General features: G+C 45.7%; 1 protein-coding gene across 1 annotated transcript in view; it reads left to right on the top strand.

Moving 5' to 3' along the window:
• phf24 (PHD finger protein 24) overlaps positions 1-17500 on the top strand; it is a 90701-nt gene that overhangs the window by 22813 nt on the left and 50388 nt on the right. Inside the window, exon 2 of the mRNA XM_063211245.1 lies at positions 14181-14633. Within this exon, the coding sequence (XP_063067315.1) occupies positions 14193-14633 (441 nt within the window). The 5' untranslated portion in view covers positions 14181-14192. The remainder of the gene's footprint in view (positions 1-14180; positions 14634-17500) is intronic.

The following is a 17500-nucleotide window of genomic DNA, read 5'->3' on the forward strand; positions in this document are numbered from 1 at the left end:
TCAAAAAGACATTCCAGAAAATAACTTAGAATATAGAATATATTTTAATTGATTTCTATTTAATGTAGGAAAATAAGTATTTGACCCCTATAGCCAAAGAAGACAAAGCACTTTGTGGCAAAGTCCTAGTTCTCTAGCACAGAAGTCAGATGCTTCTTTTAGTTCATGACAATGTTTTTGTATATATTAGAAATTATTTTCGCCGGCTTTTCTTTGCACATTATCTCTAAAACATTAACAGTTGGCTGTAATTTGGTAAATGGGAGGTTCAGTTCCCTCCATCGAATTACTGTAGGGTTAATGTTTGGAGACTGTCTAGGCCACTTCATGACTTTAATATGCTTCTTTTTGAGCCACTCCTTCGCCACTTTGACTGTATGTTGCATATTATTGTCATGTTGTGACATCCAGAAATGGCCCACCTTCAGTCTAGTGATGGAGGGAAGGACGGTTGCATTATAGTCTCCCTCCATCCATTCTTTGATGATGTCAAATTGTCCTGTGGCTTGGCCAGACAAACACCCTCAAACCATAATACCACTTTCATGCATGATGCTGAGGAGGGTGTTCTTGGGATCACAGACAGTTGTTCTCTTTCTCAAAACACATTGAATTGTGTTAATGCCAAACATCTTGATTTTGGTTTCATCTGACTACAGTGCCTCCTTATCATATCCTAAACCAGTCTGATGTTCATTGGCAAACCTCAGGTGGGACTGCACAGGTTTCCTCTGAAGCAGGGGCACCATGTGTGCACTACAGGATTTTAATCCTCTGTGACATTAAGTGTTACCAATTGTTTTCTCAGTGATTTTGGTTCCAGAAGATGATATCATTGCCTAGTTCATCCCGTACATGTCTAGGGTGCTTTCTTTCTGTTCTCATGATTATTGAATCCCTATAAAAGGTCAAATCGTGTATAGAACCCCAAACAGGCTGATGGATGGTCATTTTGTATTCCTTAGATTTTGGAAGAAATGCATAAACAGTTGGGTTCTTAATACCCAGTCTCTTTCTTGTAACTTTGTAGCCCATTTCCTCTTTGTTCAGGTCTAAAATTTTGTCTCTGATATCCTTTGACTGCTCTTTGGTCTTTCCCATGTTGGTGAGGTTGCAGTCTGAATGATTCACTGGATTGATGGTGGACTGATTCTTCTTCAGCTGATTCATTGTGTCTTTTATGCATGTTAGTATGTACATGTGTACATACAAAACAAACAAACAAAATTAGCAAGGGATCAAATACTTATCGGACTCACTGTATGTGTCTGTCTGTCTGTCTGTCTGTCTGCGTGTGTTTCTGTCTCTGTGTCTGTGTGTGCATGTAGGGACAATATTGGGCAACAGTAACCAACTAGTACCTAACTCCTAGTAGCCAGCAGCATGTGTCTCTGCCTCCTACTTTAAGACAGATATTTTTAAGCTTGCTCATTAAAATTCATCAGCAGCCTCTGAGCCACGGGACATGGCTTGAAGATAGACACTCTACGCATTACAAGACAACTTGAGTGTGTGAGCAGCCAAGTGTTTGGCACTTGAGTCGGTTTTAGCGGATAAACACTAAATAAATTACATATAAAGAAGGAAATGACGGAAAGGAAGGAGGAAAGAAAGAAAGAAAGAAAGAAAGAAAGAAAGAAAGAAAGAAAGAAAGAAAGAAAGAAAGAAAGAAAGAAAGCTTGAACAGTCAGACAGATAAAAACGGTCAAAACCATAATCCCCTTGGATGAGGTCACACAAAAAGCAGCAACACAAACAAAAAAAGCCTGCGTTTGTTGACATGATTAATTCAGCTTTGAATCAACCACGGTCACGTCCTACCACAGATGAATTCAGGAGATAATTCACACCGCCTGCCCAGCAAATAAATTGCCTACTGTGTGCAGGTGATTCGATATGACTACCCTGGCCGTATTCAAGCATTTCCCTCTATCGCATTTCTTAATGCCTCATATTCAAATGAAATATGTGGCTGGTAGGCCAGGCTGACAGGCCAACGCCGTCTCTTCCATGAGCATGCATGCAGGCAGTGAAAATTGCAGTGTTACATAATTCAACACATGGGCAGTGAGGCCAGCAATATACGTATATGTTAAATTCAACTCCCTAAGTGTTAAATTGACACTCACTGCGTTTACATGACGTTTTTAATTCCGATTAATAATTCCGAATTAAATAGTCCCGTCGAGTTTACTTTGATCTTTCATTTAATTCCGAATTGTGAGGTGTTTACATGACGTTTTCAAAGTGGAATCAAGCTTTACTCAGAATTATAGTGAGTTAATTCTGAATTAAATGTCCCGTGTAAATATAGCCACTGAAAAATGTACAGGCAGTGACATGATCCACCAGCCTATACTGCAGGCAGCCTGGGGCCTCAGCCATCGTGACGCGCAGCTCTGCCGCCTGAAAGGAAAAATAATTAAAGTCCTGATTTGTCATTCAGAAGCTCACCTCTCCTCACTGTGACGTCAAGCCGGCCGGGTGTTGGAGCTGAAGATATGTGGAGGAGTAGGCCTATATGTGGAAAAAAAGAAGAAGCATCTTCTGAACGGACACCAGAAATGCTCACAGTGTGTGTGTGTGTGTGTGTGTGTGTGTGTGTGTGTGTGTGTGTGTGTGTGTGTGTGTGTGTGTGTGTGTGTGTGTGTGTGTGTGTGTGTGTGTGTGTGTGTGTGTGTGTGTGTGTGTGTGTGTGTGTGTGTGTGTGTGTGTCCAAATCACTACCAACCATGTGCATATGTGGGTGTACTACTGCACTACTGCATCTCTGGGAGCTGGCTGTCTGTGTTGGTACAAGTGTGTACACATGTGTTTGTACATGTGTGCAGATGTGTGTGCTCAGTACACGTGAAGGGCCAGCAATTGGAGTGACTGGTGGTGGAGGCACAGGAGGCGGAGGGAGTTGACTGGGGGTAAGCCACAGACTTCAGAGGGTCTCTTATCAAAGGATGGAGATGGAGGGTGCGTTGACTGGAGAGCTGAGACCAGAGATGTGTGTGGAGCTGAGAGGAGAGAGCGGAGAGCTGCGAGTGGGCCTGTTATTGCCAGACATAGACATTCCCTCTGGTCCTGATGCTGCTGGCACCCACCGCCTTTGAAATATACTGTAGCAAAGCTGGCCAGAGGACGCAGCATCCTTCTGCTTTTCTGTCTCTGGGTGTTTCTGTCTGTCCGTCTGTCCGTCTGTCTGTCTGTCTGTCTCTCTGTCTGTCTGTCTGTCTGTCTGTGTCTCTGTCTGTCTCTCTGAGTATCTCCGCCACCCTTCTCTGTCTGTCTGCCTGCCTGTCTCTCTCTCTCTCACACACGCTCTGTCTCTCTCTCAGTCTCTCTGCCCTCTCTCTGTCAGTCTGTTCTTCTGTATGTCTGTCTGTCTGTCTGTCTGTCTGTCTGTCTGTCTGTCTGTCTCTGTCTCTCTCTCTCTCTCTCTCTCAACCCCACTCCCACACACCGTCTTTGTCTCTTCCTCTTTCCTTGGCTCTGTTTAACAAGGATTTGCTTTTAGTCCGTTAGCTGTTGTTCCACTCTCTTATTAACTAATTCTTCCTCTTCTATTCTCTCTACGCCTTTGCACTGTAGGGCCACATACGTACTGTATGTGCCTTCTTTCCCACATTCTCAATCCCATTAACTAGCTAATCAAATGACTGCAAACCGTCTTAAAAAGCATCCAACATCTTTTGATTTAATAACTAAGATCAAATAGATTAGCAATTAATTTAGATTTACGTAACTGCAGGACGGCATGAAACTAGCAGCAAGTTTCCATCCCATGGTTAGTCCATGTCTGCCTCTCTGTCTGCCTCTATTTCTCACTGAGCCTTTACAGCTACCAGTGTCTCTGTCTCTCAGCATTAGGGCAGTCATGGGTAAGCTGTAAGTGGTTAGGGCGTACTTGTATTCCAAAGGTCTGACTCCTGACCCGGCAGGTTGGTGGGGGAGTAATTAACCAGCACTCTCCCCCATCCTCCTCCATAACTGAGGTATCCAGAGCATACTGTCCTCCCGCACTGCTCCCTGGGGGAGCTGGGTAAAGCATAAATGCAATTTGGTTGTGTGCAGCGAGCACTGTGTGCTGTGGATTACTGTGTCACAATCCCAGTTGGGCTTTCATCTCAGTCTCTGCTTCTCTCTGCCTGTGATTCTCGCGGAGTCTGTACACCTACAGCAGAGAATCGTATATGAGAGTGAGATAAAGCAGGCGGGTTCTTTTCCGGTATCCACTTTACGTCGGGTGAACGCCCCTTTAGGAGACCTTTGATTAGGAGACCTTCGGAGTCTTGAGGTAGAGAATAAATGGAGTCCCCTTAGCGCTGTAGATGGCGGTAGCGCACGTCTTGTGCAAAAATCACGAAAAGAGAAGAAGGAGGAGGGACAACGCCCCCTTAGGAGAGCAAATTTTGAGCACACGCTTTTGCATCGAGTGGGTGTGTGCAGCGGCGTGGAACAGGGGGGGAAAACCCTGACTCATTCTTAGGGCCCAGACCACTTGGGGGGCCCACCGGGGGCCCTCCAATGGAAAATATTTTTCTTCTTTCATTTTTTTAAACATTATTTTAAAAATAATGTCAATACATGTTGGTAATTTATGTAATTCCAATGTTCTCTGGAAATACATCTGTTGAATTGGATATACTAGCCTGCAAATCGGCTATATTCTATATCAGACACCCCCATTATCACGCGTTGGCTTAGTCCGCCCTCTCGCGGACTTTTGATTGTACAATATGCGGCATCAACACTCACTCACGTCATTATTAGGCATCAAACGCAGCGTTAGCAATGAAAGACTTCTAAAACACCAGGCTTTCACAAAAAGAATAGAAAGGCAAGAGAGACAGGGGAAACAAAATGAAGGAAAGCAACTGCAGCTGATTTCTTGCAAGAAAGGTGAGCCCAAATGTCAAAATTACAGCCTACAAAGTAGGATACCTAACTATCCCATTCCCATTCCGTGTGGCCTTCTGTGATAGCCGATGTCAAATGAAAAAAATAATCTCATTTTGTTGGCTATCATTGTGAACCCATATTTGTCTTTGATAGGCCTATATTCATAACAAGTGTCCCAAAAGACCAACATGGGTCGATGTTGGTTCAAATATCCAAATGATAGCAAAGCCTATTTGTAAAATGAATCCCACTCAATTTCAGAAAATGTCACGAACGTGAAGATGCCCCCTGTCGCAGCAGGTGCAAATGGTGTGAACTTGAGAGAAGGTGAGCCTATTTTAGCTAATATCCTAGTCTTGAAGAAAAGCAGTTTCTCAACCGGGTGCAATGTTGCCCGCCATGGTCATCAAATTTGCAGATTTGGGTTGGTTGGGGTGTGTGTAGGGGGGCCCATGGAAGAGGTCATTCCTAGGGCCCCAAATTTGGTGCTACGCCCCTGGGTGTGTGTTTCGATTCCTCTTATTATATATCCAACCTCTTTGCCTACTGTATGTCTTTTCAGCTCCTTCAATCTGCCACTGACCCTGTCGTGACCTCTGGCTCTACCTTCGCCTTCCTCTGCCATTGCCTCAGCCAATGCGTCTGTTTCATTGCATGCCTTTGCCTCTGCTTCTTCCACTCTGTCTGCCTCTGCCACTTCCTCTACATGGCTCTGACTCTATTTCTATCTCTGCCTTCAGCTATGTCTCTGTCTGTCTGTCTGTCTGTCGGCCTGTCTGCCTGTCTGTCTGTCTGTCTGTCTGTCTGTCTGTCTGTCTGTCTGTCTGTCTGTCTGTCTGTCTGTCTGTCTGTCTGTCTGTCTGTCTGTCGGCCTGTCTGCCTGCCTGCCTGCCTGTCTGTGTCGCACTGATATGATGGTGCCATTTTCTTGGGAGATTATGTAAGAATGAGTGCTAGAGAGCAACATAGAGAAACAGACAGCGACAGATAGGGAGGGAAGGAGGGAGAGCAAGGCCATACTAATTAAAACATGAGTATTTACATCATGCTGTCTTTTAGCAGGCAACATAGCGGTACCGGTATGAAAGGTGATGAATAACAGAGAAACAGACCCAGAAACCATAACAAGCTTCCACTTCGGTAGATGACAAGATTACAGTGTGGCGAGTCTTGTACAAGAAGAATTATATATTATCTGAAGTGTGTGTGTGTGTGTGTGTGTGTGTGTGTGTGTGTGTGTGTGTGTGTGTGTGTGTGTGTGTGTGTGTGTGTGTGTGTGTGTGTGTGTGTGTGTGTGTGTGTGTGTGTGTGTGTGTGTGTGTGTGTGTGTGTGTGTGTGTGTGTGTTCAGCGTTGTTTTGGGGTCTTTTTTGACGTCCATACAGCTGTTGCAGCGCTGAGGGATCTGCTAGTCTCCCTGGTACAGGCTACAGGTTAATTACCCCTCTAATCACTCAACCACTGCCATTGTTCTTCTCACTGGCTGCAACGTGTGTGTGTGTGTGTGTGTGTGTGTGTGTGTGTGTGTGTGTGTGTGTGTGTGTGTGTGTGTGTGTGTGTGTGTGTGTGTGTGTGTGTGTGTGTGTGTGTGTGTGTGTGTGTGTGTGTGTGTGTGTGCGCGCTTGTGCGTGTGTGTGTGTGCGTGCGTGCGTGCGTGCGTGCGTGCGTGCGTGAGTGCATGCATGCGTGTGTATTTTGTGTGTGTTTTTTTTGTGCAGCATGTTTGTGTATGTGAGTGAGTGTATACATGTGTGTGTACTTATGGATGTGTATTGTGGTGTGAGGATATGGCTTTGTTGGTTTCAGTTTGTGACGAGGGGTTTGAGAGTTTGTTCGAGAGAGAGACAGAGAGAGAGAGAGAGAGAGAGAGAGAGAGAGAGAGAGAGAGAGAGAGAGAGAGAGAGAGAGAGTGTGTCTGCATTTGGGTGCACCTGTGTGTAGGTGCGCTACAATGCTTACTGAAAAGTGGCACACCTACACACACACATACACACACACATACACACACACACACACACACACACACAGTAGTCCTTATTTATCGGGAGTGTGCAGCTCCTGAGAGAGCTATAGCCTCAGTGGATCCAATCGCCACACGATCAAAGCCCAGCCCAGCCCAGCACAGCACAGCACAGCACAGCACAGCACAGCACAGCACAGCACAGCACAGCACAGCACAGCACAGCCCAGCCCAGCACTTTGAGATCTGAAAGTTGAAAGATGATAATCAGGCTACCAGATTATAGCACAGAGACTAATTTCCATCTGGCGTCCAAAATAGGATTTCGGCAATGTAAGGTAGGCTACTATGGCATTGCCAAATTGCTATCCAGAGAGGGGGCCCGTACAGATGATTTTGTCCTGGGCCTGGTAAAGGCTGTCAGCAGCCCTGCAGCTCTATACAGGGGTGAAATGGCCTCATGGGAGATGTGACTACCTCCAGAACCATCTACTGTCTGGTCTGTCTGTGTCAATTTGTGTGGAAAATGACAGTAAATGGGTTTCCAGTGAGCCCGGCGCCGTCCTGAGCAAGGACCCTACCCCCAGGGCCACTGACAGCTTTCCCTAGGCCCAAGACAAAGTCATCTGAAAGGCCCCCCCTACGCAATGTATACATTGTAAGTGGGACCCAATTCTGGGCCCTCTGTCTCCCTGGACCTGGGACGACATACCGGTTTGTCCCCCCTGTCGGCGGGCTTGCCTACCTCCATTCCATCTCCCACCTCCCCTATCCCCTCCGACTCTGTCTGAGGGAGCGCAGCGCGGCGTGGGGTGGGGGGAGTGCAGGGCTGGACTGGGGGAGAAATAGGGCCTGGGCACTTTTGGCTTAAAGGGCACCCCCATCATTAGCAACATAGAGAACTGACTCACTGGTGGACCATGCACCTTTGTGGGCACCTATTTTCAGAAAATAGGGGCCCATTAAGGTACGGGGCCCACTGGGAAATACCCGCTATGCCATATGGCCAGTCCAGCCCTGGGGGAGTGGATCCCATTCCCCCCCCCCTGCGGACCCAGAGGATTGGGTTTCACACCAGCACTTATTTAGAGTGTTGCCAGACTGAAAAACGAGATAGCGGCTATAAGCCTGTGTTCTGTATTCACCACCACAACCTCTATTTCCCATCAAAGACACTGTGGTGGTGGTGGGCTTTTCAGCCCGTCATTACCAGAATTTCTGAATGTGATGTTCCCAGAATGGCAAAGACCAAATTGCACGGTAATGTAATATTTTCTAAAGATGCCATAGTACTACGCAGAGGTGGAAAGAGTACAGGAAAATTGTACTCAAATAAAAGTATGTTTACTTTGCCTAAATCTTACTCAAATAAAAGTATGTACAAGTAAGCCTGCCTTTCTAAAAATCTGCTCAAGTAAAAGTAAAAAGGAGGCCTGCTTCACTTAGAATGTAATTTGACTAAAATGACTTTTAATTAGCTTTCCTCTTCAGATTTCAATGCTTCTTATTTCTTGAAAATTGTCTTCCATAACCTTTATCTCTTGCTTGGCACCAGCCATCATCCAATACATTGATCCAATATATAGTCGGGACAAAAATAGTGGAAATGCTGTGTACAATCCTGCATAATCTACAGGAGTGTGTACAAACTGAGAGATTATTGTCAAAAGAAGTTTATCTCATGAAAGGCGAAGGGGGCATGTGCAGAGGAGACAATATGCAAAATACATTGCGAAGCTATTGGTTTTGTGTCTGGAAGAAAATATTTTTGTGGGATTTCTTTGTACTGCATATCAGCATTTTCTTTTCAAGCACATCAGCAATACTAAACTAATCAAATGAAGCAGAAGAAGAGGAGAGGAAAATAATAAGAATTTGATAGGAAAAACACCAACAGATTGGCTCACCAGCTAGTGGTGCAGAGTTAAGCAGGGCTGGACTGGAGGAGAAATAGGACTCGGGCACTTTTGGCTTAAATGGGCCCCTCATAATTAACTGACTCACCAACAAGATTTTTATATTATTATTTTTTTACATTTCTGAAAATAGGGGCCCACAAGGGTGCAGCGCCCACTGGGAAATGCCAGTCCAGCTCACCAGCTGCCCAGTGGTGCAGGGCTAAGCCTAGAAAAAGATGTGGCACACAAAAATGCAATGTTGATTCAACACCTAAAGAGTATTGTGGGACCAAATACACCATAGGATATGTTAAATCAACTCTCCAAGTCTTGAATTAACACTGTGCTGAGTTGAACTGTGTTGAAAACACCAGGGTGGTTTTAGGCTGAGTATGAGAGCAGGTATATTGGGAGCTTATCAAGGGATGTCAAAGGAGATGGTGGGAGATGATGATTAATATTACTGTGTGCTGCCAAGCCATTACAAAGCACAAGACAATAGTGCCTTTAGGGGGTAGCCTCTTACTGCAGATGGGGTCGCCTGCGGGCTTATTCACTATTTGCTGAAAATACTCAATCAGCCTACATCATAACAACATGGTTATGACAGTACCAAGAGCCTTAAGTAACAGATTAAGACATAGCCATTGCATGACACTAAGGTTGTAACATAGGCTCTGCGCTAAGGGGTTTAGTTACTGTAAGGAGTGGGGTTTGGGTTTAGGTCTGCCAATCGGTCGTGCATCTCCACAAAAGCAGCCCATGCCATGGGCATGAGCAGAGAGAGAAAAATTCTGCTGGGCTCTCATCCAAATGTGTACTACTAGTTGCCAAAATCCTCTCTTGATTACAGAGACCCACCAGACAGCCATTTCTGATCCACCATCAAAGTCTACAAGGGATAAAGAGTATTATGGTCTTCATGCTATTAGTTTACTTTGAAAAACAAATTAAAAAATAATTATCTGTGAAGATTGCTAAAAAGATGAATTACTAAAAAGTAGAAAAAAAGATCAGTTGGAGGAAACTGAAATTCTTTTTTTCTTTTTGCAGTTATGACTTCTGATGTAGTCTCTCAGTGGAGGACAAGAAACACCTTTCAAGCAGCAAAAAGCCCAGTTGCCTACAATTTAAAGTCTTTTGAATAAAATGAGTATACCTTGATAACTGATATACGTAATCCCTTGAAAGACCATCGAAATTATGCGGTTTGCTTACAAAAATCCTGTCTGAAATTCTCTGTGGATCTACTGTAATGCTGCGGTAAGCATGTTGGTTTACCAAACAAGGTGTAAAAAATAAGACTGACGACCTCATTTAGTTTCTTATTTAAGCACAAATAGCCTGTCTATTACAGCGCTGACTGAAGAAATGCAGTGCTTCGCTGTTGCCATTACCGGTAATGAAAATAGGCTGTATGTGCCTGCTTTGTCCTTTTGTCCTGCTGCAACAGGAAAGCTTGTATTATAGGGTTGTGCTTTATTTGTGGCAAGGGTTTCGGTTTGTGCGTGCTGTGGGCTTTTGTGTGTGTTCAAATGGACCAAAGAGGCACATTAAACGTGGAAAAGGACCCAGTCAGAGATTCTTTAAGTATAGAGATATGCCAACATAATAGGTTTCTATGGGCACCTAACGTACCCAGGTTCCGGTCTGCCTAAAGGGGCGTGTCATAATGCTCCTAGCATTGAATAGAACAGTCCTCAGGTCTGCCTAGGTCTGCCTAAAGGGGGATTTCCCCCCCAATAATAGAACCAGGAAACAATGGGCCAATGGAACCTCTCTCTCTCTACTCTCTCTGACCCAGTCTGCGGGTCGTGCCATATACAGGCGTGCAACATTGCCCATGTGGATTATTGGTGTAAATAATAATTCCAAATCCGGCCTGGGTCGTTTCCCAAACTTTCCCATCTGTCTCTCCCAATACTTTGGTGTCTCTCTTCACTGTCCCTTCCTAATTAATTAAAGGTGCAAACCCATATACCCATATATAAAAGTGCAAAAAGACCAAGAATAGATCCATGTTGAACAGCGACAAAATTCACAACAGCAAGTGGTGCCTTTGAGGTATACACAAGTGTGCTGTCATCGCTATTCTGTAGTATAAAGCCTTGTTAATGATTGTCATCAAAAATACAAAAATAACCATCTTTTCTCTCTGTCTCTTCCTGTTACTCTCATCTCCTGTTTCCCTCTCACTTTGTCTGCATCCCCTTCTCCACTTATTCATCTCTCTCTCTCTCTTTTCTCTTTTTCTTCTCTCACTTTCTCTGCATCCCCCTCTCCACTTATTCATCACTCTCTTTATTTTCTCTTTTTCCTCTCACTTTCTCTGCATCCCCTTCTCCACTTATTCATCTTTTTCTCTTTTCTCTTTTCCTCTCTCACTTTCTCTGCATCCCCCTCTCCACCAATTCATCTAACTCTTTTCTATTTTTCCTCTTTCTCTGCATCTCGCTCTCCACCTATTCATCTCTCTATTTTCTCTTTTTCCTCTCTCATTTTCTCTGCATCCCCTTCTCCACCAATTCATCTAACTCTTTTCTATGTTTCCTCTTTCTCTGCATCTCCCTCTCCACCTATTCATCTCTCTCTCTTCTATTTTTCCTCTCTCACTTTCTCTGCATCTACACTTACTCATCTCTCTCTATTTCGTTTCCCTCTCTCCCTTACTTTCCCTTACATCTCCCTCTACTTATTCCTCTCTCTCTCTATTTACTCTTTTTTTCCTCTCTCACTCTCTCTGCATCCCCCTCTATACTTATTCATCTTTCTCTCCTTTCAAGTGTCTTCTACCATAATGCCTCGCTCCTTGCCCTTCCTCCTATTCTTTATCACTACCTCTCCATACCCCTCCACCATACATGGGGGCCGCTAGGGGGGGAAAAGTGGTACAGATTCTAAGGGCCCAAGCACTGATAGAGGCCCTTAAGAGGGCTCAAGCACTGAGAGGGGCCCTTAAGGGGGCCCAAAATTCGAATCTTTCATGGGACCCAACATTTCTGGCAGCGCCCCTGCCACCATCTATTCCTCTTTCACCCTCTCTTACGCCACCAAGACATCTATCGCTCCACTCTCATTTCATCCTCACTCACTCACTCGTTATTTTGCCTCCCACCCCACTCTTGTATCTCACACCATCATTCTTGCCTTCTATTTCACTCTTTTCTTACTCCCTCCGTCTTGCCTCCTACTCCACTCTTATTTTTCACTCCTTCATTCCATCTTCATTTCCCTTCTTTACCTACTGTATGTCCTCTCCCACCCTTTCTCTCTTCCTCTCCTCAAATCCCTCTTCACCTCCTCCTCTCCTCCTCTCCATCACTCTTTCTGGCCTCTGCTCTGTGCCATCTTACCGGCCCACCAATTTCTCTCTGGCTGGGTTCACATCTTCCTCCTCACCATATTTTCTCTTCTCCTTCATTCTCGCTTCCTTTCCACCCCTCTTCCTTTTCTCTCACTCTGTCTCACTTCCTCTCCTTCCCTGCTGCTGTTTCTCTCACTCGCTCTCTCTCTCTCTCCCTCACTCTACCTTACTATATTCTCGGTCACTGCCTCTCTTCCCTAAATTACTCTCTCTCTCTCTCTCTCTCTCTCTCTCTCTCTCTCTCTCTCTCTCTCTCTCTCTCTCTCTCACTCTCTCTCTCTCTCTCTCTCTCTCTCTCTCTCTCTCTCTCTCTCTCTCTTTCTCTCTCTCTCTCTCCCTCTCTCCCCCTATCCCCCTCTCCCCCTCTCCTTCTGCTGGTCTTGTGCTGTGCTGCTGCTTCTCTCACTCCCTCAATCTCTTCCCCTGACTGCCTCTACTCCCTTCTTTTTGCTCTCTCGCTCCCTCTTCCTCTCCATACTTTCTCTGTCCTCCTCTCCCCATCCTCCACTCCTCATGTGCTGTGCTGTTTCACTCCTGCTCTCATCCCTCTCTCCCACTCCCTCCCCCTCTCCCTCTGCCTCTTCCCCTCTCTCTCCCCGTCACTCTATCTCTTCATCTTTCTTCCTCCCTCTCTCTCTCTTCTCTCTCCCACTCTTTCTCTCAATACTCTCTGTCCCCATCTACTCTGCTGGTTCCCTCTCTCCTCCTCTTCTTCTCCTTCTCTCCATCCCTCTTCATCGTCACTCCCCCTCTCCTCCTCCTCTCCATACTCTCTCTACATCCCCCTCTCCCCATCTACCATGCTGTTTCCCTCTCAACTCTTATTCTTCTCCTTCTCTCCATCCCTTTTTGTCACTCCCTCTCTCCTTTTCTTCTCCATATTCTCTCATCTCCCTCTCAATACTCTCTGTCCCCATCTACCCTGCTGGTTCCCTCTCTCCTCTTATTCTTCTCCTTCTCTCCATCCCTCTTCATGATCACTCCCCCTCTCCTCTTCTTCTCCATACTTACTCTTCATCCCCCTCTCCCCCTCTTCCATTCCCCATCTGCTGCTGTGCTGTGCCACTCTGGCTGGCTCCATCCCCTGCTCTCTCTGCTCTCCTGCTGGGCTGCACTGCCTTGCAAAGGCAAAGTACAGTAACTACATGTGTTTGTTTATAGTAGACTGAAAATGACCCTCACACCTCTTTTCTCTTGTCCCATGTATAGATATTGCTATGTCAAATTTGCAGTAAGTAACTACAATATCCAACCTAATCCCAAGGTGTGGAAGGCATTTGGGTCATTTCACGTAAATCAGACAAAATTCTAAAATATAGTTTTTTTAGATATTCAATTTTTAATTTTTCAATTTATCATAATTCATATTCTGAGAGTTGTTGTATTCCACACTGATTGTGTAATATGTAGAGCCAGAAAAGAGCTTTCAAACAATACCACAGGCATCTTTTTGTGACTAACACTGACTGATATATTCAAGGCTGAATGTATAGTGTCCTACCCTCACATGTGAACCTTTCCTAGTCTGTTTCTCCCTTAATATTAGTGTCAGATTCAAACCAATGCAGTTCTGGGGTGCTACCTTGCTACTAAAAAGGCACACCAAGTATGATTGAAATCCGGATCGGTCGGGTCCCAAAGCGTCTGATTTCACGTGAAATGACCCATTTCTCTCAGTGTCAGTGTTGACGTAATTGGGCGAAAGACGCTTTTTTTGGGCTCAGCTTTCAAGTGGATTAATCAGTAATTGGTGGTTGATATGCCGCATTGAATGTGCTCCATCTGTCTGTCTGTCTCTCTCTCTCCTTGTCTGTCTGTCTGTCTGTCTGTCTCTCTCTCTCTCTCTCTCTCCTTGTCTGTCTGTCTGTCTGTCTGTCTGTCTCTCTCTCTCTCTCTCTCCTTGTCTGTCTGTCTGTCTGTCTGTCTGTTTCTCTCGCAATTTTTGCATTTTTGTTTGTTTGTTTAGTGGACCACTAAACAAACAAACAAAAATGCAAAAATTGCGCCGCCTGGACATGTGCTACAGCTTAAATGTCACTGACCCAATTACTGCACTTTGTCTTTTATAGGGCAGTGCAGCCATGGGCGTGCTGATGTCCAAGAAGCAGCAGGTGGAGAAGGTTCAGAAGGCCAATGCTGTGGTCAACGCCTTCAAAGCCGGCATCGCCGAACGCCCCGCCCCCTCTGCAGCCGCCGACCAACCAGAGGCCTCCGCCCAGTCCGGAGACAACGTAGAGGAGGTCACGTCCCCAGCAGCAGCCAATGACAACAAGGACGAGGACAACAAGGAAGATGAGCAGAAACAGGAGGAGGACGCGAAACCCGGAACGTCCAATCAGGCGATGAGGGAGGAGTGCCAAAAGGCCAATCAGGAGGCCTGGTCCCGCCTCCGGGATGGCAAAGGGGTGGAGCCGGAGGACCTGGTGAAGGCCCACCAGCTGACTCCCCCGGCGTTCATCCGGCCCAAGAGGGAGATCGACGATGACCAGCCGCTGGAGGTGGACCTCGCCAAGAGGGAACAGGTAACACACACACACACACACACACACACACACACACACACACACACACACACACACACACTGAGAGAGGGACATCAGCGATGATCAGCCGCTGTAGGTGGACCTTACCAAGAGGGAACAAGTAAGACAGGACCTTACCAAGAGGGAACAAGTAAGACACTTACACACACACACACACACACACACACACACACACACACACACACACACACACACACACACACACACACACACACACGCACGCATTCATGCACACATCTATGTGTCTATTAATACATAAAGGCGAGTTTATTTTTATACCACACTTAATGCTCAAAGACATGTAAAAGTGGCAAACATAAATAGAAGCAAAGTAGTAGGTACATAAAAGCAGCTCCTTACCTCCCCTTTTTCACGTGCAGAGGCACACATGCACAGACAGACAGACAGACAGACACACACACACACACACACACACACACACACACACACACACACACGCAAACACACACACATGCACACACACCAGTCTCAATTGAGATTCTCTGTCTCTCCACTGTGCCTGACCTCATGTCATCCTGAGATCCCTTGTCGTCCACGAGCCCTCTCTATTATATTTTCAGCTTATGTCTGTGACTGCTGCGAGTCACCTGTCAGTGTCGTAAGACACTCATCTGTCACTCGACGTGATCGAAGCTGTAAAACAATTCTCTTCTATTGATTATTATGCGATCAATGAACACTGTTAAACAAGCCATTAGGCATGATAGATGTGTTTGAAGCGAGCGTTGGAAGTGTGTGTGTGTGTGTGTGTGTGTGTGTGTGTGTGTGTGTGTGTGTGTGTGTGTGTGTGTGTGTGTGTGTGTGGTGTGTGTGTGTGTCTGTGTGTGTGTGTGTGTGTGTGTGTGTGTGTGTGTGTGTGTGTGTGTGTGTGTGTGTGTGTGTGTGTGTGTGTGTGTGTGTTCTTACATTTAACAGCCTTAGAGGTATCACTATCTTTTGAGTCTCCTTTGAGTTTTACTTACGTACACTGATGACACATTTTCCACGATTTAGTGTTTTTATTTCAGCTCACTTCACTTCATAAATACACAGTGCTGTACAGTGTGATCGTGTTTTGTGCCTATAGTCCATGAAACAATCTGAACATGTACATTTCTGAAAACTGAATCCATTAAAAACCTGTTTACTGCAGATTGCTCTGGTTATACTCTTCAGTATAAGGTCAAGCATGATAAAAAAATAAATGCACTTGTGAAAATGTGGGCCTTTGCTGTACAATGATGTGCTGTAAGTGCCTTCAGATAACTGCTGAATTTAATAGAGTCGATATATAAAACAAATCCATCCTGCAAAACCCCTTCTGACCCCTCAGGAGGTTCAGCTGACAGGAGTGCAGTCGCTGGCATTTAAATGTAGGATCTGCATGTGTGTGTGTATGTGTGTGTGTGTGTACTTGTGTGTGTGTACTTGTATGTGTGTGTGTGTGTGTGTGTGTGTGTGTGTGTGTGTGTGTGTGTGTGTGTGTGTGTGTGTGTGTGTGTGTGTGTGTGTGTGTGTGTGTGTGTGTGTGTGTGTGTGTGTGTGTGTGTGTGTGTGTGCATGCACGTGTGTGTGCATTTGTCTGTCCATGTGTGCACATGTGTGTTCACATCTTTCATGTGAATTTACGTAATGCACATGTTCTGTGTGGTGCGTTTGTGTATATGTAGTGCGTGTGCGTGTTTGTCTGTGTGTTTGAGTATGCGTGTGTGTGAGAAAATGAGACAAACAGAAAGAGAGAGAGAGAGAGAGAGAGAGAGAGAGAGGCAAACAGACAGAGAAAGAGACAGACAGACAGACAGACAGGCAGACAGAGAAAGAGACACAGAGAGAGACAGACAGACAGACAGAGAAAGAGAAAGAGAAAGAGAGAGAGAGAGACAGACAGACAGAGAAAGAGAGAAAGAGAGAGAGAGAGAGAGAGAGAGAGAGAGAGAGAGAGAGAGAGAGACAGAGAGAGACAGTGAGAGAGAGACAGACAGACAGAGAAAGAGAGAGAGACTTTTTTCTCTACTGTGATGAAGTGGCATCTGTGGGCGGTGTGTGTGTGTGTGTGTGTGTGTGTGTGTGTGTGTGTGTGTGTGTGTGTGTGTGTGTGTGTGTGTGTGTGTGTGTGTGTGTGTGTGTGTGTGTGTGTGTGTGTGTGTGTGTGTGTGTGTGTGTGTGTGTGTGTGTGCATGAGGGTGGTGTGCTCAGCCCTGAGGTTTGGGGCCACTGTTATTAATTGGGGTCAGTCAGGCTGACTGCGGTGGAGCTGGCGAGCACGGACACTGACTCATCCACACCACATGCCCACCAACACGGACACACACACACGCACACAGGAACACACACGCATACACACATGCACACACACATGCGTGCACATATTCACACACATATACAGTATAGGCTACACATATATCCACACAAATGCACGCATGCATACATGCCACACATACTATCCAGTACACACACACACACACACACACACACACACACACACACACACACACACACACACACACACACACACACACACACACACACACACACACACACACACACACACACACACACACACACACACACACACACACACACACACACATTCATATGCATAATGTAGACACAGCAACATACACTTCCATTCAGAGTGGAGAGAGACAGAGAGAGAGAGAGAGAGAGAGAGAGAGAGAGAGAGAGAGAGAGAGAGAGAGAGAAAGACAGACAGACAGACAGACAGACAGACAGACAGACAGACAGACAGACAGTCAAGGAGAGAGAGACATACAGACGGACAGACAGACAGACAGACAGACAGACAGACAGACAGACAGACAGACAGACAGACAGACAGACAGACA

This window comes from Engraulis encrasicolus, chromosome 11 (genome assembly GCF_034702125.1).
Source record: "Engraulis encrasicolus isolate BLACKSEA-1 chromosome 11, IST_EnEncr_1.0, whole genome shotgun sequence".
Lineage (NCBI taxonomy): Eukaryota > Metazoa > Chordata > Actinopteri > Clupeiformes > Engraulidae > Engraulis > Engraulis encrasicolus.